General features: G+C 38.9%; 1 protein-coding gene across 2 annotated transcripts in view; it reads right to left on the bottom strand.

Annotated features, from left to right (window-relative positions):
• tll1 (tolloid-like 1) overlaps positions 1–24,001 on the bottom strand; it is a 100,855-nt gene that overhangs the window by 20,140 nt on the left and 56,714 nt on the right. For both annotated transcript variants that reach the window (XM_061912758.1, XM_061912766.1), the window contains 11 exons: positions 21,460–21,638; positions 17,150–17,255; positions 13,431–13,555; positions 9,945–10,060; positions 9,748–9,850; positions 8,781–8,897; positions 8,529–8,674; positions 7,986–8,181; positions 4,874–4,999; positions 2,809–2,969; positions 2,557–2,737 (listed from right to left, as the gene is read on the bottom strand). In XM_061912758.1, coding sequence (XP_061768742.1) covers positions 2,557–2,737; positions 2,809–2,969; positions 4,874–4,999; positions 7,986–8,181; positions 8,529–8,674; positions 8,781–8,897; positions 9,748–9,850; positions 9,945–10,060; positions 13,431–13,555; positions 17,150–17,255; positions 21,460–21,638 — 1,556 coding nt within the window. The remainder of the gene's footprint in view (positions 1–2,556; positions 2,738–2,808; positions 2,970–4,873; positions 5,000–7,985; positions 8,182–8,528; positions 8,675–8,780; positions 8,898–9,747; positions 9,851–9,944; positions 10,061–13,430; positions 13,556–17,149; positions 17,256–21,459; positions 21,639–24,001) is intronic.

The following is a 24,001-nucleotide window of genomic DNA, read 5'->3' as shown; positions in this document are numbered from 1 at the left end:
CAATCAGCGACACACTACATAGGTAGCTCACACACACACGCACGCTGTGTGTGTCTGAAACCACAATAAAGAGAAAGGAATTATCCAAAACCAACAAATACGATATTTGTTGATATTTCACTGAGGGAAGTCATAGCAATGTCCCATTTTCATAATAAAACTGAAGTGTGTGTCCACTTTGGAGATGTTATAAATTCATACCGGATACAAAAAAGAACACACTTAAAAAAAAATTAAAATAAAAAAGGAAGATGGCTACAATTAAGGCAATAAAAAGTTCATAAAAAGGACATTATTTTACAAGAAAAAGTCGTAATATTATGGGGGAAAAAAGGAAGATGAGAAAAATGTTGCTAATTGATGAGAATTAAGTCCAAATTCTTAATTTATGAGTCGTTTGGTTACATCGACAATAAAAATAAAAGTAAGTTAAGTTTGTATGTGAAGCGACTCAGCACTCAAAGTTAAGGCCAAATAGAAGTGCCTGGTAAAATGTAACAGTGGCTAACTTCCATCCTTCCATTTTCTACCCCTTGTCTCTTACGGGGTACACCCTGGACATGTCACCACCTCATCACAGGGCCAACACAAATAAACAGACATTCACACTCACATTCACACACTAGGGCCAATTTAGTGTTGCCAATCAACCTATCCCCAGGTGCATGTCTTTGAAGGTGGTAGGAAGAGGGAGTACCCGGAGGGAACCCACGCAGTCATGGGGAGAACATGCAAACGCCACACAGAAAGATCCCGAGTCCAGTATCGAACCAAGAACCTTCGTATTATGAGTCACACGTACTAACCCCAGTACAACCATGCTGCCCAGGTGGCTAACTTTTTTTTTTTTTTAATTGCCTTTCGTGCACTTTTTAAAATTTAACTTCTATGATTTTATATGGAAAAAGTTATTTCTTGGTGTATTCCAGGTCACTCAAAAGAAGTAACAAAATTAACAAAAGAGAAAAACATTTTTTTTTAAACTTTTTTATTTAAGCCACAATTAAATAATAATAATAAAATATTACTTAGAATTAAATTGTGTACATTACCAACATTTCAATGTATACTGTTTTATATGTGTTGTTAAAAATGAAGATCTTAAATAAATCATATATTTAAAAAATGTATAAAAGTGTAATAATTGGGGGTGCACAACCTGAGGAATTATGATATATCGAAAAATCCTTTGAAACAACCGATAAAAAAGGCAAAATGCATTACCAATATTGAGCAGTAGGTAGGGTAGGTTATGGTGATTAAATCAAGCGCTCCTTTTCTCCTACATCTTAAACTACCACTGAACTAATCGTAACCAAAAATGACTTTGAGCATGTGCGACTTTTTCACTGTTCCAGAAGACATTTCACGTGATATTTGCAGTATATTTTCCTCATACATCCCACGAGAATAGGGAAAAAAAAAACATTGAGCACCTTATCAGACACCTGAAACGCTATGTGTCGCTACGAATGTGTGTTTTTTTTAGAGTGTAGGAAGACTCCTGCTGCTAAATAAGCTGCCCAAAAGCCAGTGCAAAGAAAAGCAATGGGCTGGTTTATTTTTGCAGTGGCGCTTGAAAACTTTGCCGGAGACAGGTTAAAGCGATCTGTAATTTTAATGTTTACAGTATTATTGTTAAAGATACTGGGTTTCAGGACAAATATTCAGTTTGTCAAATCCACTGCTGTTTGAGTGTTTCATAACTTCAGGCAGGTGTGCAAAAACTACACTTAAATCTACTTTAAAAAAAATACATTGTGTGGTACACGTTTGTAGTACTACATAGTAAATTCAAGATAAAGTCGTAATGTTAGAGCCTTACTAAAAAGAAAACATTTTGAGGGAAAAAAGTAGTAATAGAGAATAAAGACGCAATATTAAAGGAAAGAAGGTGTAATATTATATCACGTAAAAAAAATCATTTTTTTAAAAGGACAAAATGCAAGTAAACTTACAAAAGTAAAGTTGTGAGACAGAGATAAGAAAGTAATTGCATTTTTCTTTTAGTTTAATATCACAACTTTAGTAAAACACATTTTTCCTGATGGAATACAACTTTTTTCAATATTTACTGTGTTGTTTATATTACAACCTGTTCATATAATATTTGGACACTGTTCTATTATGAAGTATGGACATGGAACAGAGCAACTTTCCCTCAGGAGGAGAAGTATGGATCTGACGATGATCCATTAAGACCAACTCCATCGGTTTCCCAGCGCATGTACCACACGGCGGTCCAAGAGCCCAATCGATGGATGCCGACGGCAGGGCCATGTTACCTTGGACCTTTGGCGAGGTCGCCTGCCTGTCGGTGACGTGGCCACGCTTTATGTCCCGGCACGACTCAAACACAAACAAACGATTTCGACACGGCGCCGGCCTGTCTGAGGGAGAGAGGGTGGATGCAGGTGACCCGGGAACCAGAGGAGGTCCAGGACACAGAATTATCGTATATCCATTGGCCATAACATTAGGTACTCTTGCACTGTCTTTGTTGTGCTCTGCAATGCAATGTCAGGTCATATTTTGCTATGCTATGCTAAGTGTTACCTGAGAAAAAAAGAGCTTTGAAGCCCTTTTTGGACACGGTGTTGTCCGACTTGAACTCAATTCTCATGTTGTTGTACTGAGAGGTGATGACTTCAGGCACCTCGGTACCGCAGAATTTTCCATGCAACTTGGAGTCCGGCGACAGGCCGCTGCGCACCTCCACATAGTCGTACTTGCACACCTGTGGAACACACAAAGTGGACGGTCCTGACAACGCACCTCCACTAGGTGTCTCTAGTGGGCACCGCTCACCTCGTTACCCTCCAATTCAAAGGCTTCAAACTGCATGGAGATTCGATACTGGGTCGGGGCCACCACATGCCACACACAGTTCTTGTTGGGGGGGTACTCTTTGGGCCACCCAGGGGTGCTGATGGTCCCGTTCAGCTTGGAGAGGAGGCCGCCACACGCAGCTGCAAACATTATAACAAACGACAGCTTATTAAAATCCGGCAAATGCACGTAAATATATGCATCTTCTTTGGCTTTTTAGATGTTTTGTTGCTGACGCTACCAAACAAGAGTAACAGTGATGGCATAGAGAAAAATAGCAATGATAACCGTAGAACCAGAAGTAAACATAGTGGCTGCTCAGAACAATATAGTCATGTCATGCAGACAACACTAACAAAAAGAAGACCCGCATTGTACGCCATGAAGTCAGTTGAGAAATAATTTGAAGGGACTTGCTTCTCAGTCTTGTTCTTAATCAAGTTTTACTTCTTTTGTTCTGTAAATTGTACTGTGGATAATATGGGTGCTCCAAAAAATGTACTCACATTCAAACCGCAATTTTTATTTATTCCTATTCCAAATCGATTTATAATTTTTGAGAATCATCCATCCATCCATCCATTTTCTACCGCTTATTCCCTTTTGGGATCGCGGGGGGCGCTGGCGCCTATCTCAGCTACAATTGGGCCGAAGGCGGGGTACACCCTGGACAAGTCGCCACCTCATCGCAGGGCCAACACAGATAGACAGACAACATTCACACTCACATTCACACACTAGGGCCAATTTAGTGTTGCCAATTAACCTATCCCCAGGTGCATGTCTTTGGAAGTGGGAGGAAGCTGGAGTACCCGGAGGGAACCCACGCATTCACGGGGAGGACATGCAAACTCCACACAGAAAGATCCCAAGCCTGGATTTGAACCCAGGACTGCAGGACCTTCGTGTTGTGAGGCAGACGCACTGACCCCTCTTCCAACGTGAAGCCCTTTTGAGAATCAATTTTTGAAATAAAAACAATAAAAAACTGTATTATTATTATTGATATAGCTGATTTAATACTTTTTCGTTTTTTTTTTATTTTTTTTATAGTCTTCTCAAATGATTCCTAAATTTCTATCCAAAGTATTTTAAACCTACAATAGGGTTTGGGTTGCACTATTCTCTTTAATTAGATCGAATAACAGTCTGATTTTTGTAAATAAAATGTTAAAAATATATTTTTTTAAATACATTGTTTAGGCCAACACTCGTACGTACAAGTCGAACGTCAGCAGCGTAGAAGAGCTTTTGAGACTTGTAACCCATTTGGAAAAGGTTTTAAAATAATTTATGTACCAAATAATATATTACAAGACTCGTGTTGAAACGAGAATTGCTTCCAAATCAAATAATTCGTCCAAAATTGGGAATCAAACCGAATGGTGTGATGGTCAACAAGTCCCACTTCGAGCAGCGAATGTCTTTATGCACATTTAGAACAGTTAAGAATGTTGAAAAAGTGCCTCCCATGCACTTCTTTACATGCCACCTTTGTCATCAAAGTTAAGGGTGAGTAGCATATTATTGTTCCCAAGCAGTTAATTAATTCTTACACGTACAAATGCAGAAAAAAGAGAAAATATATGTGAAAGTCAATGAAGGTTTTATGACGGGGACAATTTTACCCTATTACTTTTATTAATCTAAGCAAAACGATAGCATATGTCTTTACAGCTTCAATTATGAGTAAAATAAGGGTTTAACAGATGATCTGCTTTTTGTACATCTTTCTTCCTCTATAGCAACCACAGCTGTGCAAAGAATTATGAGAAGAAAAAACATAATAATTGTGAATATTTTACTGTAAGAGCATTTTATGTGTGTGCCTCACAAGTAGTTTGTTTGTTTCTCCAAGTATGTGGGTCATTAGCAGTCGTAAATCTAATTTGAGGGATTAAAAAGGACCTTTTACAGTGCTTGCAACACTGGAACAAGGCGGTCATGTCATAAAAAAGTGCTATTACGACATAGAGGAGCGCACTGGGTTGTAATTCTTGATGATTCGCACACAAAAACACACAATAGTAAGGCTGAGTGTTACCTTCACAGCTCTTTTTGTCGGGCGCTAGTTCATAGCCCGGATCGCAGGCGCACTTGAAGCTTCCCAGCGTGTTGACGCACCTCTGCTCGCATCCGCCATTGTCCGGCTTGGCACACTCGTCCTCCTCTGAAGACAAGCGTGACAACCACATGATTTCTTCTCGCCAAGTGGCGAACACAATTTGGGGACACATGAGGAAGGGCAAACACATATAATGATGCAAATGGTACGTCCAAAATCTTTTTATTCATGATAAAAAGGAAAAACAATGTGCTAAAATAAATGTAATTAGCAGAAAAAAATATAAAATAATTTTATTTATATAAATATATAAACACAAACATTAAATCAACAAATAAACAATTTAGTTAGTTTTCAAGAATCAATAATCATGTATTTATTTATTGTCTATACCCTACAACAGTGGTTCTCAACCTTTTTTCGGTGGTCTACCCCCTGTGAACATTTTTTTAATTCAAGTACCCCTAATCAGAGCAAAGCATTTTTGGTTGAAAAAAAGAGTTAAAGAAGTAAAATACAGCACTATGTCATCAGTTTCTGATTAATTAAATTGTATAACAGTGCAAAATATTGTTAATTTGTGGTGGTCTTTCTTGAACTATTTGGAAAAAAATATATAAAAATAACTAAAAACTTGTTGAAAAATAAACAAGTGATTCAATTATGAATAAAGATTTCTACACATAGAAGTAATCATCAACTTAAAGTGCCCTCTTTGGGGATTGCAATGGAGATCCATCTGGATTAATTAACTTAATTCTAAACATTTCTTCACAAAAAAAGAAATTTTTAACATCAATATATATGGAACATGTCCACAAAAAATCTAGCTGTCAACACTGAATATTGCATTGTTGCATTTCTTTTCACAGTTTATGAACTTAAATTCATATTTTGTTGAAGTATTATTCAATAAATATGTTTATTGAACTGTTGCTATTTTTAGAATATTTTTAAAAAATCTCACATACCCCTTGGCATACCTTTAAGTACCCCCAGGGATACACGTACCCCCAATTTAGAACCACTGCCCTACAATACTGGTCAAAAGTTCCTAATTTTAATGAAAAGAAAGATGTTTCCAAGTTCATTCCAAGCTAATTTGCAATTTAATAAATGTTTAATATAATTAAGGATGGTTTACGTCATGTTTGTAAAAATAGCAATCTTAGCACTTGTTTGACACTAGAGCTGGGCGATAATATGACATCAATATGTATTACAAAAGACACAATCAATAGTAATAAAAAAATTGTTCGATAAAATGTTACTTTTTTTTCTTCTTCGTCGTCAGAAAAATCCGGAAGTCACAGAGCAAGGTTGGTTGCATGAACAAGGACATTTGCTGTCTGATTATTGATCAAAGCAAGAAGTGATCACAGATCCGTGGGAGTGACACGCTTACAGCCAATCAGGAAACAATATCAACTATCACGTTTGGTTGCATCTTGTGGTCTCGCGGTTTATTCTTTGCATGGAGTGCGAAGGGAAAGTAAAAAATATGTGCTGCAGAGAGCGAAGAAATTGTTGATAAAACAGGAAAAGTCACCGCAGTCAGACCAATCTGGTCTGTAAATTATGCAAGGTGTTCGTCCCCACCAAAACCAGTAATACAACAAAATCTTATCACGGCTCACCCTTCAGGGCACTAAACCTGCAGAAAAGTTATTCTCTCACACTTTGCACTATTGTGTTTCAATTCATGAAGCTTTTCTTACGTACTCCTTATTTGTGCACCTTCATCTTAAGAGGTTATTGTTAAGTGTTCAATGTGATTTTAGAATTTTATTGACATTCATTAGTAAGTGTTTTCCATGGTTGTGTTGACATTTAATTTCCTTTCTGCCGCGATAGCTGAGGGGGTTATTTGCATATCAAAGATGCATATAAAAAAAAGTGTTATATTTACCGTATTTTCCGGACTGCAGAGCACACCGAGATATTAGCCGCACCCATTACACTTTAGAAGAAATAAATATTTTTCCATATATTAGTCGCACTGGACTATAAGCCGCAGATATATAAGCTGCGAAATGAGTTATTCACAAAGTAAGATTCATCCATCCATTTACTACCGCTTATTCTCTTTGGGGTCGCTGGTGCCTATCTTAGCTACAATCGGGCGGAAGGCGGTGTACACCCTGGACAAGTCGCCACCTTATCGCAGGGCCAACACAGATAGACAACATTCACATTCACACATTAGGGCCAATTTAGTGTTGCCAATGAACCTATCCCCAGGTGCAGTGAATGTTTATTTACATTCCTTAATTGTTTCCAAACGGTATCTGTAACACGGCAGTAAAACGGCTGATCAAACAAAACAGAAGTTATGGACCAACTAGCTGCGGAAGCTAGCTCTCTAATCAGCTAAACAGACTCAATAACTCCCTGGAGACGTTTTGGTGAGTTTACTGAAGAATTTGTGAAACTGAAACAATACAAAAAAAATATTGTTGTAAGTAAATAATACTAACACAGACACTCGTAAACATGTTTGCATATTAGCTAATTCTAACGCCACTAGCATCATTACATTACGATAGGACGTAAAAATATGCATGAAAACACTCTTATAGACATTACACATGAGTGGTTTACTAAGTATAAACAGTTTTAGTTATACTTTAAAACTTAAAAACATTACTTGGAGTGATGAAGAATCTATATGAGTAGAACGCTATGGACGGCGAGAAGACTAAACACCACTCTGGTTAAAAAAAAAAAGAAGCACTACAGATAAATGGAAAGACACTGCAGCACCTGCAGTGAGCACATTTTTCCAAAAGATGGAGCCATAGCACAAATCAAATTTTAATCAAATATTTTTTTTTACTACCGTCAGCGAAGAAAAATCTATAAATTAGCCGCTCCCTCTTACGAGCCGCAGGGTTCAAAGCGTAGGAAAAAAGTAGCGGCTTATAGTCCAGAATTTACGCTAATATATTTTTCACCTAGTCATGGTTTCGATAGGTAATAAAAAATATCAATAATTATCGATCGTGCTATAGTTTTCAACCATATAGCCCAGCTGTATGGGACACTTACGAACGTTGCAATGTAACTTAATTCAGCATGAAAAACTACCTACCCTTGAAGAAGTTTGCTGCAAAGCCTGCCTTGTTGACCGTTCCATCGGAGACAAACTTCATCCAGAGAGTGTGAGAGGTGGAGCGCACGTCTTCAGGCTTGTCGTAGCCGCAGAAACGTCCAATCAGAGGGCTTGTCTCAAGCGGGCCGTCACGCACCTCCAGGTAGTCGTAGGTGCAGCTGTCATGTCGCTCAATCTACCAGAAAGGTTTTATAAAAATATTGCTTTGTGTTAGCAGTGCAACACATTATATAATGACAATTATTTTTAGTTCTCATTATCATAATGTTATTTTATCAAAGTACACACATTAATGTATTTTTGCATAATTGACTTAATAAAAAACAAAAACAAAAACTGGACAGTCCATACACAAACACACAATAATGTGCACCAAGACGCGCAACACCATGTTAAATTTTTAAGCATGAAATGTAACCCAGACATTCACTCGCAGACTCATGGAACTTTTTTAAGACATTCATCCTTCTCTGTGACCATGCATTATATCCCCCAAAACTGTAATGAGGGGAAAACAATCACCTCAAAGGCCTGAAAGCTGAGGCCCACGTTATATCCCTCCGACACGGTAATCCTCCACACGCACTCTTTGGAGGGTCGGTAATCGTCGGGATAGTTGGGAGACTGGATCTGTCCCGAGTCCTTGTTGATATCCCCACCACAGATAGCTGCAGGGGACAGACAAGAGAGACGTGTTGTCATCATCCTGTTATGTCAGGGTGTGTGCAACAACTCCAATTTATCAATTATGTTGTGATTCGCTGAGGAGGTTACCTTCATAGACAGCAGCAAAGCCTTTCCCCACCCAGTTGCTGCTGCTACGGAACTCTATCCACATTCTGCTGTCAGTGGAGGTCAAGACGTCAGGAAGTTTGTCTCCACAAAACCTGCCTGTAACACACACACACAGACTTGATAAGACTTTTGATTTATCTATGATGAGATTATTGGAGGAAAGTGGCAAACGTTAAATAATGAAGTAGTAAAAAACATGAAAAGCAAAACAAATATGTTTACAACTACAAATGAACTTTGTCTGGTCTCTATTTTTTTGTTGTTTTTGTTTATTTATTTTACAAACAGCTGCCTGTAAATGTGTTCAGATGCAGGAAGGGCTCACAGCAGCACCCGCCACTAAGAGGAACGATACATACTTTTATGTCAGTCTCTTCACCAGGTTTGTCGCTGGTCGCTTTTAAAAAAAAAAAAATATGTAGAGGGCTCCAATTACTCACAATATAGTGACACATGTTTTAAGTTGGCAAAACAAATCCCCCTCGCTTTGTCTTCTTATGGTCTGGCAGACAAGTTGCGTTATGTGTTTATGAACAAGGTAGCGCCAAATAAATTAATGTTCGGAAAACACAATGAAAATATTTATTATAAATAAAGAAAAAAACTAACAGCATTTTATATACTGACTTGACTTCGACTTTATTTGGACAAACAAATTTAAAGCAATTCATACATCAATTTGAATTAAGTTGAAAAAGGAGTAGGAAGAAGCACAAGCTTTTCCTGTCCTGACTCTCCTTTTCAAATTATCGTAATGAACTCAATAACAATAAATAAGTTATATAACGCACAATTCAGAATTACTACATATACTGTAGAATATGAAATAACTTGTGGATATGGGTATGAATAAAATACATTGCTTATAATGTTTTTCATTTTTGCCTTCATAATAATGATGGTGCAACTATGCGACAAAAAAAGGTTGTTTGTTGTTGTCCCTCACCCAGCAAAGGCGCCTTCCTCCAGTAGCCATCACGGACCTCCATGTAGTCGTACCAGCACAGGCTGCTCTTGTACAGATCCATGGTGGTAAAGTTGAGAACAATCTGGAGAAAACCAGAAAGAAGGACAAACAGAACGGTAGCACTTTTGAGGTCTTTCAACTCTTAGCTGCTGCTGTTGTTGAGTTTGTGCATGCACCTTTTCCCCAGGTGTAACTGATATCCTCCACACACAGTGCGTGTATGAAGGGTATCCATTGGGGTAACCAGGAGAGGAAAAGTTGCCTGTGGAATCCTGGAGCGTCTCTCCACATGCTGTAAGACATACAATGTTACATTGTTACATGGTACTTTTTTTTCCATCTGTAAGCTTTCCGTGTGGCAGTTGTTAGTTAGGACTGCAGAACTGACTTGGAAAGAAAATACAAAAAAAAAAAATCAGTTAGGAGCTTAAAACAAACCGCAGAAAGAACGTGCTCAACAGATCTACACTTCTATAAAAAAACATTTTTATAATAATAATATATTTATACAGCTTTAATTCTCAGTCTGACTCACTCTACCCTGTTTAAAACGAAGGCAAGCAAAGTTAAATTTGCTACATGAGGTTGAAATATCAAAAATAACTCTGTATGACAAACCATCACGAGTACCATCACTTGTATCCGTGCGCCATGTCCTTTCATGCAGATTATGCTGTTTTAGGGAATTCCTTATTACCGGTAATTTGTCCTCGCAGCACCCTTTGAACTTTTCATGTTGTGACATGTCCACACTTCATATATATTGTATGTTACTCTGTTGCGATTGGTCAGGAGTTTGCTCCACAGCCACCATGAATTGGATATAGGATTTCATTGGATGACAATTGGAGAACCCAGCTTCAAACTGGCGACCTTTTTAAGAAAAAGGTACCGAGCAGCGATCACCAGCAAGTTTCATGGACTTCCTCAAGTCGTGACGAAAAACATTAAAAAGATCCATCCATCTTCTTCCGCTTATCCGAGGTCGGGTCGCAGGGGCAGCAGCCTAAGCAGGGAAGCCCAGACTTTCCTCTCCCCAGCCACTTCGTCCAGCTCCTCCCGTGGGATTCTGAGGTGTTCCCAGGCCAGCCAGGAGACATAGTCTTCCCAAAGTGTCCTCGGTCTTCCCCGTGGCCTCCTACTGGTTCGACGTGCCCTAAACACCTCCCTAGGGAGGCATTCGGGTGGCATCCTGACCAGATGCCTGAACCACCTCATCTGGCTCCTCTCGATGTGGAGGAGCAGCGTCTTTACTTTGAGCTCCCCCCCGGATGGCATAGCTTCTCACCCTATCTCTAAGGGAGAGCCACGCCACCCGGCGGAGGAAACTCATTTCAGCAGCTTGTACCCGGGCAGGCAACTTGGCTGTCTGATCCTCGGCTACATAATCCAGCTCTTGGAACGTGGAACGTCACCTCGCTGAACATATTAAAAAGATCTTGTTAAAATTTTGTGACATTCTCATGCCCAAACTGTTATTAGGGATGTGTATAGTTTACATTTTAACCAATACTCGTACCAAATCAGTACTTTTAAAATGGTGATGGTACTTAAAAGATGTCTGAACCAGTACTTAAAGGGGTTGCATCATGATTTGTTTTCTACATTTAAAATACTTCCTAATGGTGGCTCTTTGGTAAAAATTTTTCATTATTTTTTTTACAGATCGTTTTCGAGCCACTTTCTGACTATCTCTTCGGGATACGCTGTTTTGTGGGCGGTCTTATTTACTGCTTAAACTTCGACTGCATCCTCTCCCCAACCACTTTGTTGTAGTTTTCCAAAGGGCGTCTACTAACAAATATAAGTCAGAAATATATTAGAAATGGCAACAGCAAAGGATGCGTGTCCATATATGACCCAGTCTGCCCCACAACAAGATCCATCCATCTTTTTCTGCTTATCAGAGATCGGGTCGCGGGTGCAGCAGTCTAAGCAGAGAAGCCCAGACTTCCCTCTCCCCACCCAGCCACTTCGTCCTGCTCCTCCCGTTTGATACTGAGGCGTTCCCAGGCCAGCTTGGAGACATAGTCCTCCCAAGCTGCCTTGGATCTTCCCCGTGGCCTCCTACCGGTAGGACATGCCCTAAACACCTACCCAGGGGAGGTGTCCGGGTGGCATCCTGACCAGATGCCCGGCACACCTCATCTGGCTCCTCTCGATGTGGAGGACAACAAGAGGATAAAGTAAAAAAAGGAGCTTAATGAGTAGAGCGTGGACTACACTGGCGGACATTTATACTATATATGGATAATACGCTGATGGTTTCCCAAATTTGTGACATCACCAAATGTGCACACTACAAACAGCTTGTTTGGCTAAAGTAGGAAGGAAGGCAAGATTGTTTCTAAATATCTCTGCTATGCCTCCAAGGTTTGGTTTCAAATGTTGTGACTTATTCAGATCCCAAATTCACAACAGCTGATACCAATGGATAAGAAAATTTGGTTCTGCATAATAGGGCCCCTTTAAATAACGGAAAATGTGTAAATTTTTTAAACAAACAAACAAAAAAACAAGAAAAAAAAACATTAAAATCCCTTTTTTTATTATATAATTTTGTTGAACAAACCAGTGATTGAAACCTTTCTATAATTGGAATTAAATGATAAGTAAGTAATACATTGAAAAATAACACATTTGGTTGTCTTGTAATGTTAGATGTTCATAATGTGATATTGTTGTGTCTAATGGCTAAGCAAGCGCTGCAGCACTAGAGGTGTGTGTTATAAGGCTTGCTGTTAACGGTATCGTCTTTGACCATTAAAAAACAATATACTCCATTCTAAACTTACATAAACATTTTTGTGCACATTGACCCTTGATTGTTCTATACTCAGACAAATACGAGAGTAAGGGGTTCTTACAGTGCGTCCAAGGATCGCTGAACAGAGTAGGATGCCACAACGCCAGCCAGAAATACTAAATAATAACGTTTTATTTGTGATGCACTTTTCATTTAAATAAGTCTTCATGCGCCACAATACAAACTAACATTTAAAACAATAAAAGCTTCACCATTAAAATAGATAAAATGCATGATTTATGCGCTAATTATTTGTGATTAAACACAAGTTAACTCGTTATTTTTGATGGCCGTTATAAAAATGTAACCGTTTTTTTAAGCAAAAACATGTTTCTTGGCCCTCACTTCACCTTATGAAGTTTTATTGACAAAATAATTCAAGTAATCTAGAAATACATATTCGAGGGCTTTAATATAATGTATGACTCAATCTGTTTTTATATTAGATGATTCCACACTGAACAGTGAGAGGCTGGTAAGTATTGCAAACAAACGAACTGATGAATACAATGTTATTGAACTACATATTCTTGTGAGTGTGCGTGTGTTCAGTATGACCGTAACTGAGATCGTAAACCTAAGCCACAAATCCAACCCTTATTGACGTCAGAGCGGCTAGTTGGGGACCGGAGGAATGCCAAAAACGTGTTCAGGAAGTGACCGCAACACAATGTGTGACAAACACACACTCACACCCTTGCAAAAAGAAATGGTCGCATCACATAATAAAAAAAACAAAATGACTCAACTTCTCACCTCCAGGAGGATAGATTTTGTGTGACCAGTGAGGTCATCTTAAACACAAGCACACACATACACATCCACTGGGGGTACCATAGTCAATATATGTCAGTACCTGGACATCTATAGAGCTTCCTTGCCTGTGCAATGTCTCCTTTACTGAGTCTGGTCCTTTGGCCAATAGCAGGCCGGACGCCGTTTTCGTCCCTGGATGGAAGGATGGTGTCGAGGAACATCCCCCTTTAGTGCAAACAAAATCACCATTTTCAAAAGAATGTTAACCAAAATAACATATTTGTGAGTACATCCCTAATGTTTCAGCAAACGCTTTTATTACAGTATATTTTATAAAGCAAGAGTTTCAAACCTTTTTGACTTCGGGGCCCAACTTTTCGACTGCAGAGGAGCCCGGGACTCACTCAAACATTAACGCTTTATCTTACTCTTGATTTTAACTGTATTCAGTAATTATATTTAGCCTACTTCAAAGTTGTGAGCACCCTTTCAGAAAAAGAGGAACATGGATAAAAAAAGGAAAATTTCTATCAGCACAAAGTGCTGGCACACAAACCTTGAAAAAAATCCAAAATACATTTTTCACATTTAGGTGCATATTTTACCTTAAGATTTATTGTCATCTTTCAACCTATTTTGGTTATCTTTTTGACACTTACATGTCCCATGTAATGCACCACATATTTTTTAAAGTTTTTTAGTAGATCATTTACTCACTTTATCATCAAAATCTAATGTAAATTATATAAAATGCATTCAAAGAACTCAGAAAAAGTTTCTCAATAAGCAACACTATCCTGTAGCCACGCCCCTTCAAGTAATATACTGCCAGTGTTGTGACCTCTGTTTACAATCAGTCACGTCAAGAATATACCTTCTCGCTGGTTACTAATAAATACTCTATAACTACAACTGCTACTGAACTAACAGCGTTCCGATTGTACTCATTCAAATATGATTAGCAGCCTTCAATGTTGTGGCTTCAAGAACAAACAGGGGCGCAAAAAGCAAGCTAGCAAGAAGAATAGAACAGAATAGAATGGACTTTATTGTCATTATATCTGCATATAACAAGATTAAGGACTCAAACTTAAGTTGCGGTAATGGAATAAAATTAAATCAAATAAGTAATAAAGATAAAAATAAGAATTGAAATAAACAGACTACTATCCAATAAAAACAAGAAGCAATCCTGTACAATATACAAAACAATATACAAAAAACTGTACAATATACAGAACAAAACAATAGTACTGGAGTAATAAAGTAATGACAATCAGTGTCGGATGTATTGCTACCAAAGGGTAATATAGCCAGCGGGGGCGAGGTTGTTTTGGCATTCCTAATCGTCTCCCCATCCTAGGCAAGAGGAACAGCGAGTACCTGCGGCTGTGGCAAGCATTCAACAAATTTTGGTTGGATCATATTTTTATTAAAATTATATTTTGATATTTAAAGTAACGCCGAAATTATTTGACGCGAAAATTAATGGTAAAAATAACAGATTTTCTTAAATTACACGTCTGCTACTTACAGTTTACAACCTTGTCAAATGATATGCAACCCTGTGTTAATTACAAAGATTGTTTTTTTGTATTAAACAAATAAACCTTAGGTTTAGGTCAGAAAAATAAGTAAATATACTGCATGATAAGGGACTCAAATAACTAACAAAAATAGACTAAATAATAAACTAAATGAATCATCAATATGTTTCTTAAATAAACTGTCAATAAAATGTAAGTGCAAAGGAAAATACTACGTCACAACTTTAGTCAATATTTTTTATCCTTAAGAAACTTCTCTATAACTTTAGCCCTAGCCTCAGCGGTTTGTTTCTCGCCACAAAGGGTGGAAATGTGTATTACAACTGAGCACCGCTGGTGCTTAAGCAAACCACAGCAGAGAAACAGATATTTTTTGGCAGTACTATAGGGGTGACTCACGGCCCAACAAATGGTTAAGTAAGACTGTTCTAAAGGGGTGATACTCTTGATACACTTTAAAGTAGTCATGGAAAAGCTTGTGTAGCAGTAGAGATCGACAATCCATTGAAATTGAGTCAACACACAGCTAGCAACACAAATTAACTGCATGATTGTGTGTTGGTTTCAATTGTTGTCAAGTTGCATCATGGTCTGGACCAGCATGAGTGTTGTTGGCACTGGGGAGATGTGATTTTTTGAGGAAAACCTGGGTCGCATGGCAGTTTTCTAACATTAGGATCCAAAACACACTTTTCAACGGCACGCTGAATACTAAGACAGTGGTTCTCAAACTTTTTTCACCAAATACCACTTCAGAAAACACTTGGCTTTTCAAGTACCACCATAATGTCGACAATAAAATGCAGTAGTGAAGTAGGCTTAACTATTCATTAAAAACAAGGCAAAGGTTTTATTTAACAAGGATACAGATCCCGTGCGTGTTGCGGGACGGAACAAGGCTGGAACATACTCTTGCGTCCCGTAGCTTGCATTTCCTCTGACGGCACCTTGTTTGATTTATAGCTCTTCCATGGGGGCTGGGGCCAGATGTGTAATTCTCTTCTGAAACACTAAGTAGCAGTGTGTCCTAAAGAAGCAACCGGAGCTGTCGTCGTTTAGATATTTACCTTCTTGTAAAGAGTGATGACAAACGCAACATCGAAATCTTTCTCTACACTAGAACTAATCATTCAGAATCATCAGTTAACTTTGAATGGACGTTTTACTTATAAACCAGATAAAAACAAGTTTGTCAAGATGGACTGTGCAACTTCTGAACGAGTCGAGGCAGAGAACGCTATTATTATTATTTGCACCGCTTATATAAGGCCTCAAATGTTAACTTTATGAAGTTAAGGAAAATGTTGCCTTAAAGGAGGGCTCATATTTTAGGGCACCAATGCAAGTTGGAAGGGAAAATGTTGCCTTAAAGGAGGGCTCATATTTTAGGGCACCAATGCAAGTTCGAAGGGCACCAAGGCAAACATTATGTTCTTTCTAGGCAGGGGCTAATGGAAGCTATATTGAGAAAATAAAAGCAACATCAAATAGTTTTCTCCTTCGGTATACTTTTAGTGTGGGGACAAGTGCGTCTGTCTCCAATCTTGCCCACACCTGTCGCCATCTAAACGCACTCTGGGAAGCGAGGGAAAATGAAGTTAAACTAAGCGCTTGATTCAGTTTAATCTGAGGGGAAAACTCCGGAGCAAAGTCTGTGTAGCTTGTCCGCCATGATTATCAAGCCTAACGACAGTGACTTTGTGTTGCCTAAAACGCATTAATAAATGACGGGTTTTCGGTAATTAAAAAAGAATAAATGGCATTACTAACCATCCGTAATTTTATCGCAAATGATCAATATACCGTTTACCGTTACATCCCTCGTCCATGAACAAGTAAAAAAGGGTGGTCGTGCCATGGTCTTGTTGGTAAAAATTTTTAGGGCATTACGGCCAGTGACAAGGGCGGTCGCGTCTTTTGCTGTGGTTAAATTCGAGCTCGGTTATTTATATTCTCATAACCGGTAAACTCAAGAGTCATGTATGTATACTTGGTCATAATTCCTGTTGATTGATTATAGCAGTGCTGCCACCGAGCTGGAGGCTTGTTTATTGTTCAGGAATAAAAAAGGACGCTAATACTGAAAGTCCCTTGCGTGTCAGGGACCCCCTGACACCTAACCGTGCCTCCTCACGGGGGCCAGCCCCGCTATTTGAGAAGCACTGGTCTATGGTATTGTCCCCTTGAGGTGCTAAAATAAAATGGATGTCTGAAATGTGACAAGTGTCCTCACTTTTGTGTGATACTGGGTGTATTGGGCTGAGACGTTTACCGTGAGAAAGTGTTCCTGGCATAGTGCATGATGCTGTCAAAGTCATATGGCTCCCCGAGAGAGTTGACTTCCCCTGGCTCCATCTTCAGGAAGTTATACTCCTGACCTAAGTGAAGCACAATGACAGTTAAGACAAATGCGCAGAAAAAAAAAACCTTGCAAAAAGTAGTCTTTCTACTCAAATCCCACTAAATCCACTAAGTTCCTAATGAAAATAACATATTTCCTCTGCTATTCAACACCTGCTGTGAGACTATTACCTTGCTGGTGAATGGTGTGATCAGGGGTCTTTGCAGGTGAGTTGGCAGTTATTATAAACCTCATTCACACTTGCACAAAACAGCAGGTTTCAGTGTGAATTGAACAACGGTTACGCACCTTTTTGTATTGTGAGTGATGACAAGTGATGACAGTCTTTGTGCATCACCATAATTCTACACCACAATACTATAATGCAGTGGTTCTCAAATGGGGGTACTTGAAGGTATGCCAAGGGGTATGTGAGATTTTTTAAAAATATTATAAAAATAACAATTCAAAAATCCTTTATGAATGTGTTTGTTGAATAATACTTCAACAAAATATGAATGTAAGTTCATAAACTGTGAAAAGAAATGCAACAATGCAATATTTGGTGTTGACAGCTAGATTTTTTTGTGGACATGTTCCATAAATATTGATGTTGAAGATTTCTTTTTTTGTGAAGAAATGTTTAGAATTAAGTTAATGAATCCAGATGAATCTCGATTACGATCCCCAAAGAGGGCACTTTAAAGGCCTACTGAAATGAGATTTTCTTATTTAAACGGGGATAGCAGGACCATTCTATGTGTCATACTTGATCATTTCGCAATATTGCCATATTTTTGCTGAAAGGATTTAGTAGAGAACATCCACTAATAAAGTTCGCAACTGGAGAAAAGCCCTGCCTCTACCGGAAGTCGCAGTTGATGACGTCACATGTTGATGGCTCCTCATATATTCACATTGATTTTAATGGGAGCCTCCAACAAAAACAGCTATTCAGACCGAGAAAACGACAATTTCCCCATTAATTTGAGCGAGGATGAAAGATTCGTGTTTAAGGATATTGATAGCGATGGACTAGGAAAAAACAAAACATGATTGCTATCGCGTTGCATTGAGACGGATTCATATGTTTTTAGACACATTTACATTTATAATTCCGGGAAATCCCTTATATTACTAATGTGTTGCTAGTGTTTTAGTGAGTTTAACAGTACCTGATAGTCAGAAGTGTACGTCCACGGCCGGGCGTTGACGCGCAGAGTCTCGGGGAAGTCGACGGCAGCTGTATGGACGTCACAAGCTCAGCTGATATCCGGTAAGAGACGACTTTTTAACCACAATTTTCTCACCGAAACCTGCTGGTTGACATGTAGTCGGGATCCATGTTTGCTGTGATCCATACATAAGTTTCACCTCCGCGAATTTTGAACAAGGAATCACCGTGTGTTTGTGTGGCTAAAGGCTAAAGCTTCCCAACTCCGTCTTTCTACTTTGACTTCTCCAATAATAATTGAACAAATTGCAAAAGATTCAGCAACACAGATGTTCAAAATACTGTGTAACTATGCCGTTAAAGCAGACAACTTTTAGCTGTGTGTGTACGCAGAGCTCATATTCATAACAGCCTGTGACGTCACGCATACACGTCATCATTACGCGATGTTTTCAAGAAAAAAAGTCCCGGGAAATTTAAAATTGCAATTTAGTAAACTAAAAAGGCTGTATTGGCATGTATTGCAATGTTAATATTTCATCATTGATATATAAACTATCAGACTGCGTGGTCGGTAGTATTGGGTTTCAGTAGGCATTTAAGTTGATGATTACTTCTATGTGTAGAAATCTTTTTTTAAAATTGAATCACTTGTTTATTTTTCAACAAGTTTTTAGTTATTTTTATCTTTTTTTCCAAATAGTTCAAGAAAAACCACTACAAATGAGCAATATTTTGCAATGTTATACAATCCAACAAATCAGAAACTGACGACATAGTGCGGTATTTTACTTCTTTATCTCTTTTTTTCAACCAAAAATGCTTTGTTTTGATTAAGGGGTACTTGAATTAAAAAAATGTTCACAGGGGGTACATCACTGAAAAAAGGTTGAGAACCACTGCTGTGATGTACTATAATATACAATACTTCAGAATATCTTCATGAACCATTGTTTGATTACTTAATCTTAAGTCTGAATGGGCCTGCATGCTTCATGACAAGGCAGTGGAGCCATGTGATGATCCCTGAGTCAATCAGCAAATCAATGTAAGCTGAATTAAAGGGAGTCTAGACCACAAGGCGCTAACTTTGCCAAACTCCATTCACCGCCAGTTTAACGTAGAGGCTATAAGGTTTGGCAAAAATAAATTGTCCCACACTTTCCTTTGTTATCTTCACATTAATTTGATTTTTTTTTATGGCAGCTTATTAAAGGGGAACTTACCTTTTATATTTTGCCAATTATTCAAAATCCTTATGTAAGACAAGAACACATATGTCTTCAATAATGCATTTTAATTAGTAAAATATGGCAAATACAGCTAATTGGATCTTTTGCGGCCATTAAGCCCTCTAAAAAAACATCCAAAAACTGCGCCAACCATGCTCCATTTACATCTCGTGACCTGAAAATTAACCAAGTATTAGCAATATTGAAATATTCACAATCTTTATGTAAGACAGGAACACATATGTCTTGTATAATGCATTGTAATTCGTAAAATATGGCAAGTACAGCTAATTGGATCTTTTGCGGCCATAAAGCCCTCTAAAAAACATCCAAAATCTGCGCCAAATATGCCCCATTTACATTTCGTGACCTGAAAATTAACCAACTAATATCGATATTGTTATTTTAAGCACTAAAGTCAATCCTTCCATCTTCTTTCGCTTATCCGAGGTCGGGTCGTGGGGGCAGCAGCCTAAGCAGGGAAGCCCAGACTTCCCTCTCCCCTGCCACTTCGTCCATCTCCTGCCGGGGGTCGAGTAAAGGAGCTATTTTTTTTTATTTTTTTTATCAACGCCGTGAGCTCAGAGAGCTAACAAGCTCATGCAGTTAAAGTATTGAAATACTGAACTGCTGCTGCTTTGTGGCTTCTGAGCTGGTGAAAGGTAATTCTAGATTATATATCATGGCTCTCACTTGTATAGTAGGTTGTTGCCGTACATACTTACATACATTGTACAGCAAGTGATTTTTAAAGTTAAAAGTTAAAGTACCAATGATAGTCACACATACACTAACTGTGGCAAAATTATTCTCTGCATTTGACCCATCACACTTGATCACCCCCTTGAGAGTTTTTATTATGTTTGTAGTTTGTAGATATTGTATATCAATTATAAAATATTGCTACATGATGCTTTGTGTGGCTGGATCTGATTAACACACAGCTTCTAAAACGTGTAGCTCGTCCTCCGTATATTCAGGCTCAAAAATGTAAAGTTCTGGATCATCATTTGTCCCAAAGTAGTTTTTGTTGTCTCTTAAAAAGTCTGTCATACATCCGTACTAGTGTCATTGTTGTTGAAGGGAAAAGCAAATATTGTGATGCGTACGCCGCTGTATGCTGACAAAAATCAAAATACGTAAATATGACACTTTATTATGAATGTGCCTCTTACTACATAAATACTTACATTGTAATGTGCATATAAAACGTTGATAGAGGTTTATTAGAGCACTTTATAGGCAGATAGAAGTGACTCCCAGTGGCTGCAGTTAGCTGACTTTTGCAAGTGTTTATTAATTTCGAATGCAATTAAAAAACAAAACAAGTGTGCTTGTCTCCCATAAGGATTGTGAATGATATGCAAAATTCCCCAAAAAGTTCAGTTCGCCTTTTGTGCTGAATTTACTGATGGGGTTTTTCCCGCCACCTAGTGGAATGTATTTTATGGGGACGGCGTGGCGCAGTTGGCAGAGTGGCTGTGCCAGCAACCTGAGGGTTCCTGGTTCAATCCACACCTTCTACCATCCTAGTCACGTCCGTTGTGTCCTTGAGCAAGACACTTCACCCTTGCTCCTGATGGGTCCTTGTTAGCGCCTTGCATGGCACCTCCCGCCATCAGTGTGTGAATGTGTGTGTGAATTGGTGAATGTGGAAATAGTGTTGAAGCGCTTTGGGTCCTTAAAAAAAGGCAGAAAAGCGCTATACAAGTATAAAACATTTACATTTACATATGAAGGCGTAGCTACAACAACATTGTCTGGGTTACATATCAACCGATTTATTTATGATGCCTATCCCCAATGCACACCCAGATGCATCTTGGGTAGCTCACCTGGCTGGATGTTGTCCCTTATGATGGTCACGTGATCATCGCGATCAGGACGCGTATGCTCGTGCCAGAAGCCGATGACATGGCCCAGCTCGTGCACCACGATGCCAAACTTATCGCAGTTTTTGCCGATGGAGATGGCCTGTGGCCCATTGCCGCGGCGACCCACATAGGAGCAACACCTAAGAAGGATTGGCAGGAAGGTAATGGTGTGTTGGTGGTGGTGGTGGTGGTGGGGGAGGAGGGAGTGTGAGTATTACACATTTGGCAGTGGAACAAGCATCAGCGGTGCTTGGTGAACACACACTCGCATTAACACACACACACTGTCAGGATTTCCTGCCTCGTACTTCATCCAGCAGAGGAAAAGCTGCGGGATTTATTTACACACAGCGCTCCCGATAGCGCCACGGTTTCATAACTCAAAGAGAATAAGCTGTGAGAATTCGCATATCGCTGATGGCAGCACACACTCTCACACACACACACGGAATAAAACACACACACGCACACAAACGTTTTCCTTTTCTGGTTAGCTGAGATACCCGTGCCAGGCTAACAAATCTGATTCAAGTTATCCCGGGAGCTTGGATCAGGAGTCACTGGAGGAGATGGACTTGTTTCCGCGGCAAATATATCAATTATTCATACGTGCAAACTGAAAACAGTGGAAAAGTGCAGCGTGATCTGTGCAACTAATTCATGCACCGTGACTCTCTTTTGCTCGCATTTCTTTGGTCTCGCTCTCACACACGGCGCACATCCAAGCAGCGGGGTTTTTATACATCCGATTAAAGGGTCTAATCTCTGATGCGGCCAACCTATCACGGAGCCCGGGTTGGTGAGCATCGTCAGCATCAGTTCACATATACACACATCCTCAACTCACTTGTAAATCTGCAAGGATTAGCATTTCTTTTTAAATCCCATTAAGAAAAAAAAAACGGTATTTTAAAAAAATCAATACCTTCAACCTCAAATTTGTAGTTATGACAGAAGTGGGAGTTTAAGGGCCTCACAATCAGATTTTTTAATGGTGAAAGACATTAATGCCTCTTGTATTCCTGTTAGGATTTAAGCTAGCTAGTGATAGCTTGCTTCTCCAGTAAATGAGCAATGGCATCAGTCCGTAACTTTATCAAAATGTTATCAATCTAGGTTTTACAATTGTTTTAATTTAAAACAGTAATACTAACCTCTGGGAGTTTTATAGTTGGTTTGACATTATACCGTTTATGGTTACATCCCTAATGTCTTTTGGAGAATAAAGATTGCATAAAAAGAATACAATGTACGACTAACAATTTTTTTGAAGTAATGTAACAATAATGTACAGCATTTACCTCTTCCATTTATCTCCTTAGAGCTGTTTCTTCATCAAAAACACCATTAACCCGGTTTTCAATATTTACATGGATACATATCAGTTGTTGAGATGTTATTTTATAATGTTTGGCTGGAATTAGTCTCATTCTGCTTCAGTATGGTGCAGACTCGCAGTGATACGCTCAAATCTATTCTATTCTATTCTAAATTGCTTTGCCAAGTTAGCAACACGCTTGGTCATGTTTTTGATGATTTATTTATTTAATTCTATGAATATCATCCACTTTTTCTTTTACACTAATTGTTTTCCTTCTGATGGTTGGAAAACAAAATTGAGTCGATCTCTAGCTACAAGCAAATGCTAGTGATTAAAGGGGAACATTATCACAATTTCACAAGGGTTGAAACCAATAAAAATCAGTTCCCAGTGGCTTATTTTATTTTTCGAAGTTTTTTTCAAAATTTTACCCATCACGCAATATCCCGAAAAACTGCTTCAAAGTGCCTGATTTTCACCATCTCTATATCCACCCGTCCATTTTCCTGTTACGTCACTGCGTGATGCAAATACAAAAAAACATGGCGGATAGAACAGAAAGATATAGCGACACTAGCTCGGATTCAGACTCGGATTTCAGAGGCTTAAGCGATTCAACAGATTACGCATGTATTGAAACGGATGGTTGGAGTCTGGAGGCAGATAACGAAAACGAAATTGAAGAAGAAACTGAAGCTATTGAGCCATATCACGACAGACTGCGGCAACAAGGACGAATTTGGCGATCGCCTTCTAACCAACGATTGCATCTTTTGACCACTGGTGCAACTTGAATCCGTCGATTGGTATGTGTTTGTTTGGCATTAAATGTGGGTGGAGGGAAAGGCTGGATGCAAATATAGCTACAAATGAGGCATAATGATGCAATATGTACATACAGCTAGCCTAAATAGCATGTTAGCATCGATTAGCTTGCAGTCATGCCATGCGCAAATGTCTGATTAGCACATAAGTCAATAACATCAACAAAACTCACCTTTGTGATTTCGTTGACTTTATCGTTGGAAATGCATCTGCTTTGAGTGTCGCAGGATATCCACACATCTCTGTCGTAGCATCGCTATCGTCTGTAGCGATGCTACGAGAGAACAGAACAAACGAGGGACTTTCGCATCTTTCGACCACTGGTGAAACTTGAATCCGTCGATTGGTATGTGTTTG

The sequence above is a fragment of the Nerophis ophidion genome, linkage group LG01 (assembly GCF_033978795.1).
Source record: "Nerophis ophidion isolate RoL-2023_Sa linkage group LG01, RoL_Noph_v1.0, whole genome shotgun sequence".
Taxonomy (NCBI): domain Eukaryota; kingdom Metazoa; phylum Chordata; class Actinopteri; order Syngnathiformes; family Syngnathidae; genus Nerophis; species Nerophis ophidion.
The sequence above is the reverse complement of the archived record's forward strand: the minus strand, read 5'-3'. Positions and strand labels throughout refer to the sequence as shown.